At 36.8% G+C, this 24,569-nt stretch overlaps 1 protein-coding gene across 3 annotated transcripts in view; it reads right to left on the reverse strand.

Annotated features, from left to right (window-relative positions):
* Window positions 1-207: 207 nt before the first annotated feature.
* PRKCZ (protein kinase C zeta) overlaps window positions 208-24,569 on the reverse strand; it is a 43,507-nt gene continuing 19,145 nt past the window's right edge. For all 3 annotated transcript variants that reach the window (XM_061450438.1, XM_061450440.1, XM_061450439.1), the window contains 14 exons: window positions 21,760-21,845; window positions 18,702-18,833; window positions 17,466-17,547; window positions 16,735-16,787; window positions 14,583-14,771; window positions 13,136-13,233; window positions 9,407-9,493; window positions 8,568-8,703; window positions 7,723-7,810; window positions 7,457-7,576; window positions 6,729-6,808; window positions 6,109-6,198; window positions 3,598-3,713; window positions 208-2,736 (listed from right to left, as the gene is read on the reverse strand). In XM_061450438.1, the coding sequence (XP_061306422.1) occupies window positions 2,649-2,736; window positions 3,598-3,713; window positions 6,109-6,198; window positions 6,729-6,808; window positions 7,457-7,576; window positions 7,723-7,810; window positions 8,568-8,703; window positions 9,407-9,493; window positions 13,136-13,233; window positions 14,583-14,771; window positions 16,735-16,787; window positions 17,466-17,547; window positions 18,702-18,833; window positions 21,760-21,845 (1,445 nt within the window). In that variant the 3' untranslated portion in view covers window positions 208-2,648. The remainder of the gene's footprint in view (window positions 2,737-3,597; window positions 3,714-6,108; window positions 6,199-6,728; window positions 6,809-7,456; window positions 7,577-7,722; window positions 7,811-8,567; window positions 8,704-9,406; window positions 9,494-13,135; window positions 13,234-14,582; window positions 14,772-16,734; window positions 16,788-17,465; window positions 17,548-18,701; window positions 18,834-21,759; window positions 21,846-24,569) is intronic.

Here is a 24,569-nt window from a genome sequence, read left to right on the forward strand (position 1 = left end):
AGTCTTTAATAGATGTGCAAGAATATAAATGATCTTAGCTTTTAGGGATTAGTATACCATCTTCTGCACAATTAAAACTGGTCAGCAAAGATCCCAACTAATTAATTATACAAAACTACAAGAACATATTTACTGGTTTACAATCATTAAATTAGCTAGAATTTTCATTTACTATTTCAAATAAGACAACTATATATCATTATCAGATCCATTTGTAATATATTAGGATTTATTTTTCCAAACCACACATTTAATTACATCCTTCATTTTCTTTATTTATAAAACAAGTACTTTATATAAAAAATTTCCCCTTCATCAGGAACAGAACATTATTCAAACACTTGCACATGAGCAACCAAACTTGGATCCAGCAAACTATTTGGCAACACAGCAACATTGTAAATGCCTGTAAATCTTTGAAATAAAATCAAGTAGTCTTTACAATGTTTGTTTAGCAAATGTGTCTTCGTGTTCTTCCTTCCCTCCCTCCCCAAATGTTCCAAAACCTAGAAAAAAAAGTTAAAAAACCACCCAACCCACGTTCTTAATATTTCCATTTTGATGTTCTCTGCCCTGTTTGTGTCACAGGACAGCTGATCTGTCATGGTCCCAGGCAGGAGCTGCCTGCAGTCACTCCAGTAACTACTGGTTCATTTTATTACCAGGGGAATTGAAAACACCCAAAAAATTATTCAGGATAAATAAATTACCAGCAAGAAATGGGGGAGGTGGAGGAGGGGGAGAGGAGTGATTATAAACTGTCAGATTACATTTAAAACGTAAATGTTTCCTTTAGTAGATAAAGTATCTCAAGTCCAGGCATTTGAGGCAAGTACTTCTTACCAGTTAAATTATTTAGTGCTGATTAAAACACATTTTTCTGAATATGAAAAGGTACAGTCCAACAGAGAAACCCACAGCTGAAACCTGAATGGGATCAACACAACCAGCACGGGCTGTGTACTCCTGGGGAAGGAGGGGATACAAGCACAGATTGTTAATCGGCAATTCATTGACAATTTGAAACAATGTTTTGGCAGTCTTGTCCTAGCACCTCATGACCTGGATGTGAATCCAAAAGATGTCATGTTCAGCACCTAATGCAATGCTGTACCCTGAGAAAACCAGATGTGAATGGAAAGCAAGCCGAAGTGTTGCAAGTCATGCTGCAGCTTACACCACATCAGGTGAGATGAGCACAGGGGCTTAGGGTTTCTTTTTTCCTTCCCACATAATTCCCCCCCCATCTCTACAGCCCATACCCTCAGAGCTAGCAAGAAGCAACTGGTGCTCCCAGAGGCAGGTACATCTTCACAGCTCCCGAAGCTCCAGATAGCAACATACACTCCCTAATCTCAAACATAGTGAGGTGAGCTTCTCCAAGCTGATAGACTTTGATGTAAACCAGCCCTTCCTTGCCCCCAACGCCCCCCAACTTCCCATGAGAAGGGATTTGATAGAGCTTTTGCTTTATCCAATTTCTTACAATATTCATTTTCCATCCATAAAAAAAAATTACTACTTTAATGCAAATCATTTTACCAAACCTTCCCATTTTCTGAATTAGAACGATTACTTATTAATAAACACTGAGTAACTGGAAGCAGACATTTTATCAGAAGTAGGAGGTGTGCTTTATCAGGAAAGTGTATTCTAGATTCTGGTTATTCTAGATTTACTACTTAGACTTTAAGGCTATGCTTTAGTTACACTTTTGTTCTATTTCTGAATATCTGTATGGCTGATAAAAATACTTTTCAAAAATCTAATATACAACTGTAGGTGTAGGCACTGCTTAAGTCTTTTCCTAACTCCTTTGTGTGCAAATTTAGTTTTCTTCAATTGAAACATTTTGGTAAATTTGGAGTTCTAAGACGACAGATTCAGAAATCTGCAAATTCTAATTTGGAATTAATATAGCTGAGTCACTCTGCATTTCAAATCCAATAAAGGTGCCAACAAACACCTGCTCAGCTGCAGCTGAGAATTGTTCTGTTCACACATTAATAGTCACTTAATATTAATGAGCAGAACTTACCAGGTTTAAGAATGTTCCAGATACATAATAATTCTTCAATGCCATTTACCCATTTAGGCACTTAAATCTTGTACCCAAATTTATGTTTTGATTGCTAATAAAACACAACTCCTTTTAAATATATCTAAGATGTTTAGACAGGTACCACTTGTGAAAAAAGGCATCAAAAATAAGCTTCAACACCACTGTAATGTATTTTATTCTTCAGGATGTTACACTGTAATACTCTTCAATCGGTAGCTCATTGCATCAAGCATTTGTAGGAAGTGTGTGGGTCTCAAAGTTTTGCAGAATCTCCTTTTCCAGGGATGCAATGAACGTCTCAATCCTTCATGAAACAGGCACAAAATGCAAATTCCTTCATTAATGAGGCCAGTTGTGTCAGTGCCCAGAACTTAAGAATCATCAAGTGGCAGAAGACACCCACCAAAATCATTGTTCTCTTCTTTGATTTTCAGCAGCAATTTGTTGGGTTTTTTTTTTGTTTGTTTGTTTTTAAATCATTCGTCTCCATCCAAAATGTACAGTTCTCCAGCCTCGCATGCATATACTGTGGTTAAGGGTAAATTTAAAGTTCATTCACACTGTTCACAACGAAGATGTTGTTCCTTCATACCGTTTCTTCTGTTGACAGCAACAACGGATTAATGTATTCAAATCCTTCAAACTCTGACTGATCTATTCGCTTTATTATATCTCTGAAAAAAAAACCAAGAGCATTGATTTAGTTTTATCAAGTACAAATGCTGGTTTTGTTCTCCAAATAACAAAATGCATTTCTGTGAAGTATGTATGCAAAGTTGTACAGAAACAACACTAAATGGGGAGAAATATATTTTTTATTACTACTACCACTACTATTATTCTTCAACATTATTATATGCCCCATCCCTGCCACTGTTCAAGGCCAGGTTGGACAGGGATTAGAGCAACCTGCTCTAGAGGAGGGTGTCCCTGCCCATTGCAGGGATTGGAACTGGATGAGCTTTAAGGTCCCTTACAACCAAACCAGTCTGTGATGATGATGATGATCTGATAGAAAGTTTCTTCTGCCCTTCCAGTTCAGTTACTAACACTTACTAAGTAGCACTTATAAGGCCCTGAAAGCAGCAAGTAATAGATGACTGTTGTTCTGTAATAACCAATTTAAAAATAAGAAACACATTTTACTGTCAGCATAGGCTTCTCATGTTATATTAAAGATAAATACTATTAAAGAGTCAAGCACAAAGCTAATACTTTTTGATTACAAAAATGCAGCTGGTTGGGTCAGGAATTGAACTTGTGTCCTCTCTCAGTGCCCAGCACACACTCAGCAGCAAATCAACGCTGTACTCCCATCTTGTGTTAGAATACCAGGCAGTCTTCTATACACAGTAAGTATGAGAAGTTATGCAAGATAGGTAGGATAAAAAGGATATCAAATTTACTTCAACTTGGCTATGTTCTAATGCTAACTACAGAGTCTCCTCCTAGTAGTTTTCAAGTAATTTATAAATTGATTTCTCAATATGCAATTACATTGGGGAAAAAAAAAAAAAAACACAGACAACCCGTACTCATCATCTGGGGTTAGCTGCACAGGCTCGCTGGTGAACTGTGTGTCAAAGTTATCCAGACCGTAATCATCTGTGATCTGAGGCTGGAACGGGGGGGTGGTTTGCTTCTTCTCCAGCTAAGATACAAACACAAATGGGGGAGAGGGAAAATAAAGTCCTGCATATTCACAAGGTTTCCACAGAACATCCACACATGCTGGCTCTAAAGCACATGCACAGAGCAGTCACTGTAGTGGACTCAAACATCACTGGAAGACAGAAACGTGTTAAATATCATCTGACATTAAGGTTTAGACCATTTCGACACTAAGTGGTGTATGCTCATCCTTTTTATCCTGTTGCTGTATTTTTAAATACAAGACCTTCAAAAATCACTAAAGTGTGAAAACATATAGAAAAGCATGAGAACAGACTTCATGTATGAAATAACCAAAATTTCATTTGGGTGGCATGGTTTAGTGTGAGGAGTCTCTGCCCATGGCAGGGGGGTTGGAACTGGATGATCTTAAGATCCTTTCCAACCCTAACTATTCTATTCTATGATTCTATGAAAAAATGTGGTCTTGGCACTTCCCTGAATGCTGTTCAGCCATCCTATATGCAGAGTGAGGAATCTAAAATGTTCTGGGCTGTGCCACACACAGCTCTGATGATTAACATGAGGGGAAAGAAAAAAAAAAGTGTTCACCTCTATTAAATTTTTCCATGTAACTTGAGCTTAACACAGAAATGATTTTTAGTCAGTGTTAGACTCTTGTTTCAACTTGAAAAGATCTGGAAAAGCTTTTAAGTCAAAATCTTTTCTCCTCATCATCTGCATTTCAAAGGAAAGTCTAATACCTAAAAAAGCTTCCAAATATTTTTTCATTTTGCTCTGAATGTACTTCCCAATGCTCTTCATTATAAGTTCAGCTGAACTTCTCATGCTCAGGACATGAGATCCTCCTGAGTAGCACTGTCCTAATCAGATCACAAAACAGAACCTCTGCAGAAGAAAACACAACCCTGCAGCACACAATGCTCATTCTCCTACAGAATCTCAAGCAAGCTGCACTGTAGCACCACAAGGTTGTTAACCCTAATATTCAGGCTTGAGAGAGAACGCAAAACAAGGGATGTCTGACAAAATTAAAGACAGGGTTTGTTATAGGAATAATTGTATAAGCACGAGGTATTTTAAACTACTGGCTCCTTACACAGTGCATTTCTTCTCCTAAGAATGCTAACAGGGATGGTCTGAACATCAGGCTTCCGAGGCAAAATGTAATAAGAGTTTTATCTTCTCCCCTAATCCTCTAGTATTACTACAGGCATGTTCCCACACTCCTGTAGACTTCCTAGGACTGTCAAAACATTAAAGACATATTCTATCTCTGTTCAACTAAGTATTAAAAAAAAAAGTGCTGATAAGGCAGTGGTTCCTGACTCGTTTTATTGCTCAAGTGGCAATAAACGTAACAGTGCCATTTCTGTGATGGTTTTCTACCATGAAGGCAGAAGTAGATACAATTGCCAAGTGAAGGTTAAAAAATTAAAACCAATTTAAGCAAAACTTTATGCTTGCCAAACCACTAAAGTCCAAGCCATCTATTCCCCCATGAACTAAAAACTTCCCTCACATCAGGAGCAATAAAGAAAACCTGAAAGTAATAATCAAAGAATCTTTTTGAATAACCACACTGCTCTCAAGCCATATCCTTAAATAAGGACCTGATCCTGCTCACGCCTATCCACATAACTAAACCCTGTTTCCCACCTGAATAATCCCACTGATTTAAAAAACTATCATTTGTGATTTCAGTCTTTTTTATTTTCAAAATAGTACAAGCAGATTACAAATGCTTCATGTACCTGAAGCACCTTATCTTCCATGGTTGTATCTAAACTGGTTTCACAACACTTTACCCATCCTGCTGGCCATGTAAATCAAGCACTACCTGTCCTGCCAAGGCAGAAAAGGTTTCTAATCACCAAGAGAAATGCCCTACTACGACAGCATTCCAACAGGCTGGCTTTGCTAGTCCACACTTCCATGTTCAGTGAAACATTTACTAATAGGACTATATGAAATGCCCACCGAGAACTGAACTATGACTCTAGGGATCTATGGAGTCCTTCCCACAACTGCAGGCACCTTGTGTGTACGCTGGGGATATTCTACAGCAGCAGAGCCCAGTGCATGACTTGGCTGAATCTACAAATAGGAACTAAGGAATAAATGGTTCCTACAATGCTTCTTAAAATTCATCATTTATTTTAAAATCAATACCCCCAAGTTGTAACCATTCCTAGAATTCAGAAGGAAGCCTGATTTTTGGTAGAAAAACAAAGCTTGTTTCCATTATGGTCATGGAAGAAACCTTGTTCCTCCATCACCTGGAGAAAGAAAAATAGTTTTTACTCTTATAGAACTGAATTTCCCTGTTTTTAAGGGGGCTTTTACATGTGCATACAATTAATGAACTAGAGAATCTATTCCTTTTGGACAGATATAAACAGAATAATTTTTACCATATCCCAGTCTATGCTGCGGAAAAACGTATGAGACTTGATATCAGAAAATCCTGTCTGTGGCTGGCAACCAAGCCTTTCTTTGGGATCCTGTGGAAACAAACTCACATTACACACTCAAAGCCAGTTATGGTCCCCATTTGTCCCACTTACAGCCCATGTACATGACTCCAGCACTCCCCACGACTGCAAACTACTGCTAAGATAGTAGGGCTGTCAAGGAATTTTTGTTCTTTTTCCTTTCTTTTTTTTAAAGTAAAATTAGGTTTTACAATTTCTTAAAATAAAAACCACTTATTTAGTAATGTATAATTCATATCCTCATAAAATTTTGGGATTTCAATCAGCTTGATAAGTAATAAAGTATTACAGAAAAAAAGCTTGGAAACAAACCTATAGGTTTTTTTTTTCAACTAGGTTCAGGCTTTCAAATCGAGTCTGTGCTGTGGAATTCACTTGGTAAATTAGCAGCTAAGAAGCGGCTTCTTTTAACATACAGCACACAAAGGTTTGATAGGTTTTCTTAACAGTAAGCAGATTAACCTCTTAACTGTACTGCTTTCAACAGGAAGCTCTGACTTCCAGATCTTAGATGCTAAAAATAAGAGAATATTATTTACCTTGTTTAAAAACCCTTTTAACACGTGGGAAGCCTTGACAGAAAGAAACCTTGGAATCCGGATTGGCTTCTCGAGAATAACTGTTACAGGTTTAAAAACAGCAATATTGGCTTTTGGTATGTGACATTACCATGATCTCAACAGAAACACTGTATTATTTAATTATGTGACCATTTGGAAAATGGGAAGACAGACTAATTAGGTAAAATAATGCAAACTAAAGGAACTACAGTAATTCAAGGCACCGTTACAGCGACAGTTCAAGATTTCCTAAAAGAAGTATTAGCTGCACTAGCTTTTTCTACTGTCTGTAGTGTAAGCAGGGAATAAAACTTTTCCACTGTCCTCACTACATGGAAAGGTACAATTTTAAACAGTAACTGATTTAACATTACGCTCATATGAAGAACATTGCAGATTGTGCTAAATAACTGCAGTAACTACTTTCAAGAATGGCTTTGCATATGCATGCAACTTCTCAATTCCCCAAATTGTTACAGAGTTTCTGTAGTAATAAATATGGTATTACTATTTCCAGACCATTTTATCTGAGTTCAACAAAGTAAATTTCTGGGATGAAGAGCTGGAAATATTTGAGGTTTTTTATCTACAGTAGATTTACAGACAGCTACAGGGTAACAATGGCAACGGGAACACAAACTGTCCTGCAGGAACTGGAATTTTCACTATTTCTCCCCCAGGAAATACAAAAATCCAAATGACTATACCTTGGAAGAGGTAATCTTCAGTGTTCATGTCTGGATTGTCAGTAATAATATCAAACGGAGACCTTCCTGCCATCATTTCAAACATCAACACGCCGAGAGCCCACCAGTCCACGCTGAACCCTGGAAACATTTGCAGAGCAGATTTTCAGCCAGGACTCAATGAAATTCAGTGTTTTCTCTCATAGAGGTGAAGATCAACAGCCTGGTTCAACTAGAACTTTGCTTTGTGATTTATTATAACTGCAAATTGTTTAGTCACAGCTTACCATATTCTTCTCCTCTGAGGATCTCTGGTGCAATGTAATTTGGTGTCCCACAGAAAGTGCTTGTAGTGTCACCAGGGCCCAAACCTTCCTATATGCATAAATCATGTAGAAATTAAAAGCTGACCTCCTTTTCTGCAAATTTCCCTTAATTAGACTTATAAAGCCAAGTGACTGAGGAATTCTAAAGACCTTCCTTTCAAAAAAAAAAAAAATGCAAGAGCAAAACAAATGCTCATAGTGCTCAAAGCTGGATAGTGACTTCACAGCTTACCTTAGCAAATTAATTGATTAAAACTGAGTCACAGCACACTTCTAACAACATTTTGCTTACTGTTTACAGACACAATTAAAACCAAATCCAGATAAACAATTTGGAAATCATTCTCTAACACATGTTGGGAAAAAGCATCACATTAAGAACATGCTACGCTTTGCCAGATGCTTTGAAAATGATGCTCTTTCAATTGCCTCTCAATGCCCAAGATTACAGCCCCTGAGAGCTGAGGTAACAGACAGCCCCTTTGGTTACTAATCTGCACAGTCCAACCTCAGAGAACGACAAATTCAGACTCACAGGAGCAGTTAACAGATGGAAAAGACCCTTTTAAAAACATATTTACTTAAACATAATTTTTCTAACTTGAGTCATTTAGCAAACAAATAGAAAAAGAAATTGACTTGCCCAAAGGGCCAAACTACTTTTGTCCCACAAAATGACCCACATAACTTGAAATGTAAAAGGAAAAAAATTACAAATCACTGGATGCTGTATTTGACCTAAAAGCATAACCAGAGAGATGCTGCTGAATGACAAAGGGACAAAAGAAAGGTAAGAAAAATCCTACCTTGCACATGCCATAATCTGTTAATTTGATGTGACCCTCTGCATCTAGAAGAACATTATCTAGTTTTAAATCTCTGTAGATTATGCCTCTTTCATGGAGGAAGTTTAGAGCAATACAAATTTCAGCAGCATAAAACCTGAAATTAAAAAGGAGAAAATTCCCATTAGCATTAAGATTGTACAAAACCTGGTACAATTACAAAGAAAAAAATAATCTTTCCTTAAAGCATCACTTTGCAGTCAGCTTTTATCTACCAGCAGCATGCCAAAACCAAGCTACACTTATCCATAACGACACTGACCTTGCATATTGTAAAGCCATTCCTTTAAATATGAGAAATTACTTTAATTCTACTAATTAAGAAAATATTTATTCTTTATGCTAATTTTTTGCTGAAAATTCCAACTATGAAAGAGGTCTGTCTTTTCCACTTATTCAGAGTTAGAATAGAACTTTGTGTAGTACAAAGCCATGCAAAACAGATTTTTCCTCTTCTCCTGCCAACACTATATTAATTCAATGTAGGACCAAAGCAAATAGAATAATTACATCTTCCATCAACAGATTAAACAAGTATTACCTAAATACGAATCAATAAACAAAATAAATAGGAGGAACTGTTACTACAAATTCTTGCTTGCTTGAAAAAATATATATATTCTTCAGAAAAGCAAAATTCACATTTCTTTCCAGGGCAGTACATTCTAAACTTGAGAATGAACTTTTTGTTCTTTCTTTGTCATTCATATACTTCTATGGAATAAACTTGAGGAAGTATTTCCTAAAACATTAAAAAAATACAACACAGGAAACCCACTACAACTGTGTTAGTGAAATACCTTGCGTGTTCTTCAGGAAGCTTCCTTTGCCGTTGCATATGAAACATAAGATCTCCCCCGTTTACATACTCTATGACAAGAAACAATCTGAAAGTATATAATACAATTAATGGATTCCAAGGAAACTGAAGAAAAACTGTTCTTATCCTTCCAAATTAAACCATTTTCACTTCCACTCTTGAATCGACTTCTAGACTTCTTACAGTTACAGAAACTATCTAAGAGGAAAAAAAGAGTACTTATTTGATCCATGTAGGATCACATCCTTTATTTAAATGACAGACTGCATATAAAGGAGAGGCAGCTACATACAACAGGCTATTGTATGGTATAAAACCTGCAGAAACTTATTTAAATAGCACATAAGACAAAAACATTTGCCCAATGAGGTACTCACTCAGCAACAGAAGAAACACCCAAAGCATATAATGAGATACAGACTTCTTTAAAAATTACAGCACAATCATGGAAGTGTGCTAGAAGATGGTGCATGGCAAAAATGAAGGTTTATCACAAAAAGGTAGAATTATCATTCATTTGAAAAATGTCATTAGTAACAACAACAATGCCGATCATTTAAAATAAAGGGCTTAGTATTTAAAAATACTTTAAAAGATGCATCAATTGTAATTCAAACCTTTGAGTAAACCTGACAGATTCACCCTGACGTAACAACTATTAAATTGTTACTCTGCTTGACTAGATATTGTTCATTTTTAGTAGCCAAGCTGCAGCATCACATCTGGAGAGCTCTGTAAATGAAATGTAGTTTACATACACAGAAGTCAACAAGGTTTCTGCATAGGCAAACCCTGAAAATTATCATCACTATTTGATGTAGTTTTCCTACTAAAAGGTCACCATGTTTAATAAATAACAATATTTGCTCAATTAATGAGCATCTGGCAACACTACAGATCAGTATGTTTTGTAGGATTTGTAATATTAATACATAACTACAAAGTTTGCTGTTTGTGCTGGTTCAGTTCTTGAAAAGCTCTAACAGATGTACTGAAAGCAAGCTGACAAATTCAGTTAGAGCAGTGCAACCTGAATTTACTTTCAAAAAACCACACGTTTTAGCTGAATAGTAGATGACAATATTCTTTCAATTTAAGTAACAAAATCTAGCATATTATTAAAAAAAACACATACAAGATTATTTCTACGAAATCATATGGTCATCACTGAGCTCTTCCCAATGCAGTGTTAAGAAACATACTGTCATTCCTAAAAGGAAAACCCACAATGTTCTGTTGTATTTGAAGAACAGACTGAGACTAAAGAACGTGAGAATTGACAGACTCAGCTCATACACCCCCATTATTTATCAGTGATGAAAACTGAATAGGTGAGCCAGCAGGGCAGACAATGAAATCCCACCCTCCCTTGACTTTGCCACAACCTTTATCTGTAGAAAACGGTGAATTAAAAGACAGTATGATGGACCCTTTTCTGTCACACCCTACATGGCATGGTGGCTAAAGGAAAGATCTGGGCACAGATCTGAGCTTACTAGCTCCTCTGCAGAACAGCTTTTGAAACAACCTTCTCAAAACAAACAAGGGAAAAGTCAGGAGGGGAAAGAAAACAAATACAGGTGGAATGAGCTGTATAAAGAGACTTCTATTACAGTTTGCAGGAAAGATTTCATCCTTGGGAAAATACAATCTAGGCAATGCTGCTAAGGTCAGAGAAACCAGCAGGATAGAAACATGTTGAGTAAGGGCTCCTTATGAAAGCTGCAGCTCTCCCACGAGGTATTGTTTCTTTATACATCTAATTTTCCATGAGCTGAAAACTCCCTTCCATATATCCACACACTGGAAAACATTCCATTTGGAAAAGACATTCTCCAGTCTTACCTCAGCCCATTCTAACTGGTAATAATAAAGATGACTTTCTTCCCTTTGAAAAGAAGTCTTCATTTGAAACACTTAAAGTGTTAAAAACTTCAAAGGTAAAACAGGAAAAATTATTGGACACAACCCAGCTTGCACATCTTTCAGTGGCCTCCCCACAAGAGTATAAAGACTTATATAAAAACTTATAAAAACTAAAAATAAATCACAAATAAAATAGATAATGCCATGAACATTTTTTTTTACAGCATTCCTGATATTTTTTGCTTCCAAATTTCCTACCCAATTTGGAAGCTTTCAATGTTTTATCACCATCCAGAGCCTGCAATTTAAAGTTCCTTGTATCAAGTCATGTTTTAGCACGTGTGAATGCTGATAGCCCTTGCTAGTTTTAGAAGGATTTACTCAAACATCAGTGATTGTGCAGGATGGAGGTTTCAGATTGTTGCCATCCTTGGAAGACACTTATCTGACAAGTCTGTGCAAGCCCAAGGTACATATTTTGACAATAATAAAACAAGCATTGCTAGTATCTGGAACAATGCAAACAACTACATTTTTTCCCTCCTCCTATTAGCACCCTTACACATAAACTGTTCTCATATTACAACTCGTTTTCTTTGGGTCAGTTAACACAAGCTAATGTTGATGAGCTAATTCACTTGAAGTCAGTTTTGTGCTTCTCTGATCCTGTAATGAGGTTATGATCGTGATTTTTTTTAACATTACAGCTATAACCAAATTTTGAATTCATGACATTGCAGCTCTATCAATGGCAAAAGGCTGAAGTCAAGCAAAACACTACAGTTTCATTGCAAGTAGAAGCCAGGCTGGAAAAAGGACTCCAGAAGACACAGCAGGAATACAGAAAGTTTTAATTACATTCAGCTACTTGTCAATATTTCTGCTCCCCCAAGTATGCCAGTGTAAGTACCAAAGTGTCATGAAAAAGGATCTTTTATTGCTGACCTCAGCCTTTTCATTGTTCCCAATATTTCTAAGTAACCTCATCCTCAATACCTCACCCTGCCTGATCACTTGAACTACTACATTAGATGTTCAGTACTATTTAGTACTTGGTAAAAATACTGGTTTAGCTTAAAAGGCCTTTCACTTATGGAAGTGTAACAGCAAGTAGGTGCCTCTGGAAACAAAATCACCCCAACAAACCACAACCCTCAAACATACAAATTCCACAGTGACACAGAAAAGCATGGGCATGAAAGTTCTTCTTGATTTTCTTCATATTCCAGTTGCAAAATAAGAAGCAAGTAACCCATTCTGGATTGGGCACACAAGGACAAAAAAAATAGTATTTCAAAGTAGCTAAGAGTTTATTAAGTACTATTTCAAATAAAATCACATACTTCATCAATAGGTGCTAAGCTTTGTAGGTAAAAAAATACTTCATACACACATAGTTTTTAAGTTATTAAAAATTATTACTGCTGAGCAGCCCGACTCTTATGCCAATTTGAAGAACAGAGAACTACAGCCTGGTCCTCTGAAAATGGCCCTGTTCAATACCACCAGGCATTATAAACTCTCTCCTACAACCCTGTGTTTAACCCTACTACCAATCTTCCTCTTCCCAAAGCCACACACCCTGTGCTCAGGAAGATAGCACACAGTTCCTCCTCCTCCTCATTCATGTTCTCCCTTTAGGTCTGGACCTGAGATACCAGCCTTTTCCTCCACACCACACTGGCTAAGCTTCCCCACTGGAACTGGTTTTGCTGTAGCAATACTAATGCTTCCTTCTGAACACTCCTGACAGTGGGACGGCGCTGGTTACATTTGGTTTATGAGAAGCAGTTAGGACTATGAGCAAGAGTTTCAAAACAAAATAATTTCAGATCTTTCTTACCGACTTGTTGTTTGAAAGCATGAATGTAAACCAACTAGGAATGGGTTACTGGATGCCTGTTCAAACACATGTTTCTCTGTCTGTACCCAATCAATATCCTGAAATAGAGTAATTGAACAATCAGAACTCCTGCTGGGTAATCACTGGGGGTATTCCCAGAAAACTGTGAACATCTATACTCCCTTGCACATACACCATCATTGTTATATATGTTCTTCAGAAAGACAAACCCCCCTAAAATCTGGAGGAAGTTATAAAACATTTTAATTCCATTATATATTCAGAAATTAACCATTTAGAAAGGTCTGCACAAAATTTAAGCCATTTTAAAGCATCATAACATCTGCAATATTTGACACACTGCTCACATGGCTTCATAGAAATAAGTTCAACCAGCTTGGATAAATGATCCTGAAGCTGCTGAGGCAACTCATGCCAGTAACACAAGCAATGTGAATCTCCAGGTTTTACAATGCTCAAAATAAACTGAAATTCAGTTTCTCATCTGAAACTCAAAATTGATTCAATGAAACTACCAAAACCTGCTTAGTTTGTCCAGCCAAAATCATTCTTAAAAGCATCATAGACTACCTTTAGTATTTCAATGGGGAGAAGTCCTGAGCACCCAGAGCAATACCATATAATAAAACCCTATAAAAATTTGAAAGATATGTGCACAGTACTGCAAGATTCAGACCCCCAATAACGAAGCATTCAGTAATTTTTCATACAACTATCCAAAATTTAAACTTTATGGACATTTGGTTTTAACAGTAGATAATCACTCTTGATGTAATACACTGATCATGTTCCACCCTGCAAACACTCAATACTCTGCTAATAAACTAGAAATGTAATTGTGCTAAAAAATCTCCCTTTCCAACAAATACTTCCAGCTTTCCAACTAATCTGAAGACAACAAAGACTGGCACTGAGAGACCAGGCCTTCTTGTCAAGGATAGTTAGTGAAACTAGAGTCTCAAAGGAAATAAAGAAACATCACCATCAAATTAATCTGTTAGGCTTTGTGTTCAGACACTCCTGAAGACCTTGGAAAGGTAAACTTGGATCCAAACATGAGCCACAATCCAGTTTTGAGTAAAATCTTGACTCAGAACAGTTTGAGCTCCTATTCTGAAACACAGACAGTAATCTGCAGCTACATTCATTTGCCTTCAAAGTTAAGTACCTAAATTCCACCCTATTTATCTCACCACTTGCAGCATATCCAGGTTGGAATATTTTTCATGTGCATTCTACTAAGACTATTAATAGCTGGTAATTGTTATTAACATAAGGGACATTTCTCTCAGATTTAATCTCGTTGCTTCATGCAGCCACTTCATGACAAATGAGTTCATAATTAGCTGCTTTCTTAGTTGAAAGTTTCTTGTTAAAGCACAGTAAGTTTTTACAGTAACAGAATGCAATTAACACAGACTTTTACCTCATCATCATGGACCAATTCTTTTTTCACTACTTTCATAGCATAAATTTGATCATTCTTTTTTAACCGAACTAAAAGAACTTTGGCATAACTTCCGCGTCCAATAACTCTGATTAAATCAAAGTCCTGTAGTCCAAGTCCCTGAGAAATCTTAATTCCATCCATTCCATCAATGACTGGTTTGATTTCCTGTATAAAAAGAAGCAGATGCTAGAAACGGAAGACATTTTCAAAACAAGCGATTACTAAAGCAAAGAGGTCTTTGACCACTGGACAGAATGTGCTGAGTTTGCTTCCCATTGTCAGTGGCACACAGATCTGAATGGCTGATAAGAGCACATTTGTTTGGCAATGTTCACTTAGTATTGCTTTTGCTCTTGCTAAAAGTCACTACGGTTTTCAAGGCAGTAGTTTGTTCAATTAATTATTTAAACTTCCCTACTGGAAAACAGAAGGCAATGTCCTGAGAAATGAAGTTTTACTCAAACTCTTGGACCACATAGAATTATCCTTTGTATTAAGTGAAGACAATATTTCACATTCTGACAGATATTGCAGTACAAATTAATAAAGGCTCTTAAAAAAGGAGGAGAATAAAGAAACAATCATTTGCTAATGAATATACTTGTCTTGGTTTCAGTTTAGGTAACAACTGCTTGTATTAAGTTAAGTACAGTTTCTAATAGGTGCCTGGGAACATATAGAAGCACATGCATGTTTCTCAAATGTGAGAATTTGCAGCAAATATACCACTATGAAGAATTTTATTTTAAAAATCATTATTTTAAAAGATAAACTTTATCTTGAGTTTTTGCTGAAGTTAAATGCGAACATGTGAGACTGAAGCACAAGCCGCTGAAGTAGGCAAATGCAGCAGGTACTTTGATATTTCATGTTTTACCAATATAGACAATGCTTTGACATACTTCTGTGGCCTATTTTTATCTGACCTCATACTACTGTACTTGTAGAGAGATCAACATTCTGCTGAACTATGGAAAGTACTTATATAAAGAATCTTGATCTAGGATTGACTGCTCTTAGAAGAGATTGCTCTGAGCTTAAAGATTCTCAAAGCAGCTCCCAGAATGCCACTTCCTGTCTGTAGGATAACTTAAATTATTTTATTAAAGCTTGAAAGTAAGGTGAGAAAAATCAGAGCAGCATAATTGAGAACACTTGAGCTTGAGCAAATAGCACCTATAGAAATCTAAGTACAAAAAGTATTTACCTGAACACTAACCATGGTAAAAGTCAGCAACACCAGATCACAATTCTGACATGTTTTAAACTTATACCTTTCCATCTCCGAATCCAAGACAAAAATCTGAAGATGTGACTGAAATTCACTACCCATGAGCAGGAAGTACTCAAGTGTGAAATAATGGTAGTGACAAGTATTGTAGTGGAGGTAAAGGAAAAAAAAGTGCAGGCCAGCTAAAAGTGGGGTATTGATCCAACTGCTAGTGTTCTGCAGAGTGCATCCTATTTATTTTAAATATGCCAGAAGCACTTCTTTTAAAGAAGTGCCTTGGAGCCCTTTAGAATTAAAGGGTATTGGGATTGTTCTAACTGCTTTAAGGGAATAACATTCTTGGTACACAAAGATTGTATCAGATCATCTACAAAAGATCTGAAAACCAGAGTTTAAGCGTATGTTATTGTATTCATATTTCCACAGGGGCTGTCTATAAATTATTAGGTATTATTTATGTGAAACCTCTCAGACAGCTGGATAGCTAATGTATTATCAGACTGAACCAACTTTCATAATCATATACTGCAAGGATAGCCTGAGGGTGATGGAAGGGGGTACATCCATTAGAGAGAGCAGACAAGATAATGTCAAAGCCTCCATTTGTTGCTAGGACCAATAAAGTCAAACCCTCTGCTAAATCACTGTTGTTCCAACATGAATGGAAAGGATAAAAAAAAAAAATAAAAAATATTGGGATAACAAGAGCTGGATACAAAAGAAACCTGAAAACATTCAGCAATAATTCTTTAAAAACTAATCCATTTTCAAAAAGAAACACCAGACTTTTTTTTTAAGGTAGCAGAAAAAAATAAGACAAATAATTTGGCATATTTATAGAAAGTATATGATTCAGAGCGTGTAAATGTGACCTACAGAGATATTTTAAAAACATACCTCAGAGTCATCTTTAATGTTGTCATGTTTCCGGTTTGAAGGAATGTAGGGAACTGAAAAAAGAAATCAAATAGTGTTGTTAAGGTCTTCATTAGAAATCATTCTTAAAATTGATAAATGGAAAGACTGAGTAGCTTAGGGTCAGCAGTCTGCTTTAAATACTATGGGACAGTTGACCAAACTTTCCTACTTTTCTTGTAATTCTGACAGCAGGGTGCAGCAGAAACTACTCTGAGACAGCAAGAAATTCATCAATGGACTTTTGAGCTCATAGCAGCATCTGACAAAAGACAGTCATTTCCAAGAACGGGCATGGTAAATGGCCCCTGAAAACAAGACAGGTTAAATCATCAAAATGCTAGCCCAGAAAGAATACTATAAACCACACTAAATTATGAAATACTTAAAGGCTGAGGGTGCATTTATTAGCATCCCAGTTTAGATCAGAAGTACAGGGGTTTGTTTTAGAAAATACATCTATTGTTCCAAATTGCTCCATGCTTAACTTTCCATTGTGGTTTGGTTTCAGAGCTTATGAATTTAGGATGAAACCAAACCAGATGACATGTTTCAGAAGTATGTTTACTGTAATTGAGTCCCTAATGAGTCCATGGGACTAAACAAGAGCTAATCTAACATAAACTTTATTAAAAAGTAAACCTAAACAGGTAGGGTGGAAACTGGGCCTCCAAATGGAGGAACATGGAATTTTGACTTAAGACAGTACTCACTTCCATCAGTTTCTTCTGAAGGGAGGCCAACATCATCATTTTTATCATCTAACTGAGGTTCCTGGGAAGGCATGACCGAATCCTTGCAGAACAGACAAGTTACATAGGAAAAAAATATGCAGTAACTTTAAATGAGTATGTCTTGCACTGAGCTATAATGCAACGAGAACCTAATATCTGTATCGTCCACAATGAAAATTGTCTTTTGTAAAAGTATTTCTGACTACTAACACTTTGTGATGCGTTATAAAACCAGCCTACAAAATGCCTAAATGCTACGTTGACCATTGTCTTTAACTACAAGAGATGCTTAGCCGTCTTCTAAAAGCAAGGTTAATATATTTTGTTGCAAAGTTCTAAATTTTATTTTATTTAAGACTTCTGAGTCTGCTTCACATGGAACAGCAACAAAGTAAACACTTGGAACATGATGTTACACACTCTATTTAGAGCACTGGCATATTCCTTTCCTGTTTAGAAACAGGAATTGTTCCTCACTGTGCAAGGGTGTAACATAAATTGGTAAAGATCATAATACCAAATAGTCTTATAGTACATTTAGACACTGGTTATCAACCACAACTCATTGAGAGACATGTAAGACTATGCCAGTAGGTGTAGCAGCATGCACAAATAAATTGGCAAAGAACCTAGCAGTGCAAGCTGACGTGAAAGAACATTAAAGCCTATTTGCATGCAGTAGTGCAAAAACCACACAAGTGCCTTAGTTCTTAAAATACTCCCATAGGCTAAAAGGAAGAAATCTAGGATTTGTCCAGAGAAGCTGTGGCTGCCCCATCCCTGGCAGTGTTCAAGGTCAGGTTGGAGGGGGCTTGGAGCAACCTGCTGTAGTGGAAGGTGTCCCTACCCATAGCTGGGTGCTGGGACTGGATCAGCTTTAAGGTCCCTTCCAACTCTAATCAGTCTGTGATTCTATGATTGTCAATGACAACTCTTTATCTCTCTGTAAAATAGGGTGTGTCTACTGGAAGAGGGAAACTCAAGCTTGCACACAATTCATATCACAAGTTTTCTTTCCTCACTTTGTTTCTATTGCTCACAATCCAAAGGCTTGTCCTCCAGAAACCTTCTCAGTTCAGAAAGTGAAAAGCAACCACCACCAAGTGTTACAGCTCCACTACTACACACAGCACTTAATTACTGAAGAGGCACATCCACAGCCAGCCACTCAGGACACAATGAAACATCTTAGCTTCATACAAAACACAAACTTACCATATGCCTTTTGCAGGTCAGTGGAACAAGTATATGGCAACGCTTATGGACCAACAACTTGCAGTTGATACACTTGTAGCCTTGCCTTCCCAGACCCCATATCCTTTCACTGCACTGGCCACAGTACGCTCTCTAAAAGGCAGAATGCATATTATCAATTCAGTTATCAATTCCTTTCTGTAAATAAGTAGTTATCAAGCAGCAAGAATTCACCTAAAAAATGAGTCACTTCCTAATAGATATACAAAATTAGTCACTTCCTAATAGATGTACAATAATATTTCTCTTAGAATATCCAGGGGTTTCCCAATAACTGAAGGTTCTACTTCATGCTTAGAATTCAATTAAATGCAGTCCTTTTTTAGTGAATGTTAAGAAAACATCCCAAGCCTATGGAACGCATTACAGCTTAATATTAGCAAATTATGCCTACAGAATATTTTGAATTTCAGGTTCTGACAGAGGTCACCCAAACAAAGCTGGCAGAAATCTGTACTACACCATTATGCATAAAACCCATGTGGACTGACTGCTTTGGAGAACACAAAATATTACAAAATACAAGTTAAAGAATGAAGCATGTTCTATATCTGCACATATATATTTTAACAGAGGTAGAAACTTCGCATAATTAAACCTCAGGTATCAAGTCTCATGTAAAACCTCTGTATCTTGCACCATTTAATGGCAAAAATATATGGTCTTTTTTTCCCCTACATGCAGGGACATAGCATCTAACTAAATTAAACCAAAAGGAGGACAAATCAAGAAGCCAGACATCCTACTGTTGACTTCAACAGGGCAGGTCTCGAAATATTTTTTCCAGGTTGTGTGTGCTGTGGTCATCTCATCCACTCTACCCAAAGTGCCAAATTGTAATATGAGCTTCTTAACATGCCAAGAAGTCACCCAGCATCAGGTCATCCCTCTGCACAGTGCACAGGTCGCCAGCACAGGACTTAATCATTATTCCCTATCTACACATTTTCTGCAGCAAGTCCTGTAACAGTCTAAGGCATTGTCCATCACTCTGCAAGCGGCACATGAAGCCCTGCTCTCATCCCCAGGCTCAGGCAGAGCTCTGCAACTGTCCCAAAGCCGCAGAACAGAACAGAGCAGGTCTGTTCCTCTCAGCAAACTGCCAGTTAGAGCATGGTTATTCACATCCTCAGACTAATGAATCACAGTGTCCTGCTCAAAAGCATTAAGCTACTATAAATCCTTACAAATAATATTAGAAAAAATATATTAAGGAGAAAAGAATTAATGATTAAAGAATTAATAATTAAAAAAAAAAAACTTCTATATTGCCCTTCTCATAGTTTGATAGATGCAGAAAGCAAAACTTAATGACATCCCACTCATCTGCACAGCCAGTTGCCCTTGATCAGGAGAAACCCAAACTGCATTGCCCAGGGGAAAAAAAACAAAACACAACCATACTGCCTCATAAGAGAAGCAACCTCGGACATCTATAGCCACTTCTTCCACAATTCCTGGTCCATCAGACTTCCTTCAGTATCCCTGTCTAGGTTTGGCAGCAGTAGTATTAAGACTAAATAAAGTATCTTAGGCCCTGGAAATGACATAGAAGAAAATAGTTTCATTGACTTCAGACAGATGCAGGGAAACAAAGGGGGGGGGGGGGGGGAGATGTAGAGGCATAGGGGTGGCTCCCAAATTCCTTCCATTAATGCCGGTATTCCTCTCCTAGCACTCCAACACACATACAAAGAGTTTCATACGCGTTAACCTTTATGTTAAGCAAGATTAAAGTTTAGATTCTGGCATCTGTTCATTTTCCTGAATTATCTGAGAGTTCCAAAAGGTTATTTTGAAAAAGGAATTAATTCTTAAGGTCATACTTCAGTCTTAAAAATTCAGGCAACATTAAAACTTGGTATTTAATTTGGTAATACATGCATGACCATGACTTATTATAAATTTATACATTCTTACAGCACATTTTGCAGTTCATGTCCACTTTATTTCTAACTGCAGCTAGATATGGCTTGTGTTCTGACTTTGTATGATTCCATTTGTATAGACAGTTACAAAGTAGTCTAATGAGGTGTTAAAACCTTTATGTGCATATTCAATATCTGCCTAATTTCAATTAAAACTGTAACATTATGGATTATTAACGTGGCAGGTATGCACTCACAATGTTTCAAAGAAACATGTTTGGACTATAGAGCAAATAAGCACAAAAACTATGTGCTTCACACCGTAAATTAAAAAACCTGAGTTGGCACACCCCACTACACAAATGCATGTTGTAACTTGGATATGTGACATATTTTCCACATATCTAGGGATAATATACAGAGTTTGAAGGGGCTTTTCCTTCTTTCAATACAGTTTTGGGGTGGGGAGCAAGAGAGAAAAAGCTGATTTTAAAAAACAGTTACTACTGAATCAAACAGTTCACTTGCCCCCTGCACTCAGGTCTGTACAGAATTCCCTGAAGTGTTTATGTACTACATTTGTACATATGCTGCAAAACTTAGGCGTAACGGGATAAGTGAAGGAGGTGTCTCAGTCTTAAAGCTACATTCACTTCCTTACGTGGATTAAGTCAGATTCTTAAAATAGTTGTATTTTAGCTCAATAAACCAGATTTGTTTCTTAATGAGGTGATGTAATACCTCAGATTCAACACATTTAAAGCAAAAAAATCAAGAGCTCTTTAAGAGCTGTAAGAATGACAAAAAGTACCAAAAGTAAAAGATCATGCTAACAAGCAATCAAAATCACATAGAGTCAGGAGGAGAAAAGCTGCTCTAAGGCAAGCATCAGTTTAAGTAGGGACAAACCCAGCTTTTTAGAGACATTAAAAATAATTCCCACCAATTACATATTAACTCCATCCCAGGTTCAAAGACTTTCAAGTTTTTCTGATTATTATGACCTGAATAACACTGCATAGACTGAGAAGTCACATGAATAAGTATCTTGCTTTTCTTTTCAATACTCAAATACAGAAAAAGCGCAGGCTGAGAAAAACAATTAACACAGAACATTACCAAAACCCAACATTTTATGCAACAGTACTCACTCTGTTAAAACGTTTGGCTTGAAACAAATGCCCATTCACTCGGTACAGCTTCCTCCATCTTCTGGCTCCACGGCGGTAGATTGACTCTAAGAAAGAAATTAAAAAGGTGTAAAGCAGCAGCATGGTGGCACAGGAATACCAGACACACTACATTAGGCAAGTTGTGACTTAAACCAATCTTGCTTTTCCAAAAATCAACGCACAGCTAAAATCTCTGCTGCCTTGTTTTTAACACGTAAAGGCAGCCGTAACTGACAGCTCCTGCAGGATGCGCCTTCCCCTCTGCCTCTCCCTTTTCTCCTATCAGTGTCTCTTTTCCATCACATGATCATAATCTTGTTACCATTTCTTGGCTGCTCACTCTGCAAGCTCAGGTGAGAGGGACACAGAAGTGCTAAATAAACAGCCTCCTCTGGTACAACCACAATACTGATCTCACCTTCACGTGTGAGCACATAAAGGTCTGGTGCTAATATTGCTTTAGATGTGTAATATTAAGAGACGTTACAAGCTTTGAGAGTTACATTATTTGACCTCATTTTTAAGTTGCAATTAAATATTGTCCAAAATCTTTCTCTGGTTAGGGAAAGAGTTCAAATGCAGGTCTGCAATTATTTCTAATCTATTCTAAACATAACAATAAGAAATCATTTAATCTGTTTAAGACAGACTTTTCAAGAGGCCCCAATGTGACAGTACCTGGCACCTACTCTGAATTACTTTGTTTTCATATCCATATGTGCAATTTTTGTGCAAATGGCTAATTAGAGAATTTGATACTTAATACTGAGGGTTGTAAAATGTGTTGTGTGACACCAGTTCTATTCAGAGCTGGTATAATGGTTACACAGCCAACCCCTGACACATAAGCAGGACCATGAGCCTTCCACAGCTGGTGGTATGAGTGGGCACTGGGTGGACTGGGGAGTCGAGGGGGAAAGAGGGGTGAGAGTTTAGCAGGAAATTCAGCAGTGTTAAAACTGAGAACATATTCCCATTATAAAGAGGCTAAAAACCAGTTTTTAAAATGTCAGATTTTCATTACCTAATAATCAGTTCTAGCTACACCTATAAGGAGATTCCATTTTAGGGGTTCTCCCAGTTTACTGTAATATTTAAAGTTAAGAAGCATATTTCACACAGTCTGACACATCCCCATAAACATTTCCAGGAAAATTATTCTACTGTGTTTTTATGGGTGCTAAATATGCTCTTACTTACTTGAAAAAAGAAATTTGAAAGTCTAGAACCCTCATTTTGATACCATTATTTTAAAGTAATATGATGAATAAGATTATCCAGTACAAAGCTTTAACTGCATGCCTTTTTAAAAACAGATTCTTTACGCAAGTTATAACACAACACAGTTGGCAGCTTGTACAAAACATATTTCATCAACTTTCAATGGAAAAATTGGTAAGTATAGCCATTTTACAGGGAGAACTAAACGGCATAGGAAGTATAAATAACCAAGAAGACAACATTAAACTACAATTATGATACCTAACAACTTCTTAAAGACTGCAGGCCATAGGAGGAGCAAAGGCAGTCACTAGAATAGAGATATATGGCTTAATATCCTTGATGCAAATAGTTCCCCAAAACCTCCAAATACAAACTTTAAAGCAAAAATCACTCTCCTTATTTCCCTAAGCACAAAGACAATTTAAATGAGAATCCAGAGAAACTATTGCAAAGTTTCTGCCTAAAACTATGCTCAAACACAAACATCAGTGAAAGACTGTTCCACTATTTGTAGGATGAATTTTCATCAAGGAGGGAAAAAAAACTTCACAAGGATTTTCTCCAAAATAGCTAATTGATTCATTAGACAAAGCACCATATGGAGGCAACCTACTACATCTGTGTGCTGAACATGAGCTTATCACTGAGATGAGGAATATTAAGTGAACGGTAAGTTACCGAGCAGCTTGTGCTGATGAAGTCTGTAAATAAAGGAGCAAGTCACTTCCCTAATTAATAATAAATAAAAAAAAAAAAAAAAAAAAATCAAAGTCAGGGTTTATATCATATATTTGTGAGGCAACAACCTAACAAAACCTGAACGGAGCATAGCTTCAAAAAGTTGGAAGAAATTTACAATTTATTGCTGTAACTGCCACTGCCACAGTGCAGGGTTTAAGTGAAGTCAGTTCCTATTCCCTGACTCTAAAAGTGGACAAGGTAAAAAAAAAAAAGAGAAAACAGTGATCACTGTAAGGCACACCTGTACATCACAAGTCCTACTGGTATTATTACACGCAAAGATTAAATTTATATGACAACAATATGTTCTTGGTATCACAAAAGCTTGAGTATTTAATTACTGTGTTTAATGAAAGGGCTACTTTTTCATTTATTTTACAGTGCACATCTGTTAACTCTTTAAGGACTCGAAATCAGCTGCTTGGAAGCTGCAGGAGATAACATAGCCTTAATCGAAATAAGGCTATTCTCTCTCTGACATTAAATCAAGTGTTTGGGATGAAAAAAGATGTCTTTTCTTTGAATATTCATTTTCCTTGTGACCAAGCTTAGGGGAAAATTCAAACAATATTTTAAGCTGCTAACAAGGATAACAAATTTTTATCAAGTAACACAGATACGTATTCTAATTAAAATGAATGCACTGAACTTCACCTGCTTCCAGGACTGGAATATTGGAGGGAAATAAGGAGACTGTTTTTAGTTATGACTACAAGGTAAATAAAAATACTCAAAGCAAAACAAAATTAACCAGCTGTCACCATGTAAAAAGCCGTGTGAAACAACTGACTCTTCTGCTGCGCAATTCTTCCTTCTATTGTCAA

This window comes from Pezoporus flaviventris, unplaced genomic scaffold (assembly GCF_033815535.1).
Source record: "Pezoporus flaviventris isolate CSIRO_AGI_PZ_B2104156 unplaced genomic scaffold, CSIRO_AGI_Pfla_v1 ptg000009l, whole genome shotgun sequence".
NCBI lineage: Eukaryota > Metazoa > Chordata > Aves > Psittaciformes > Psittacidae > Pezoporus > Pezoporus flaviventris.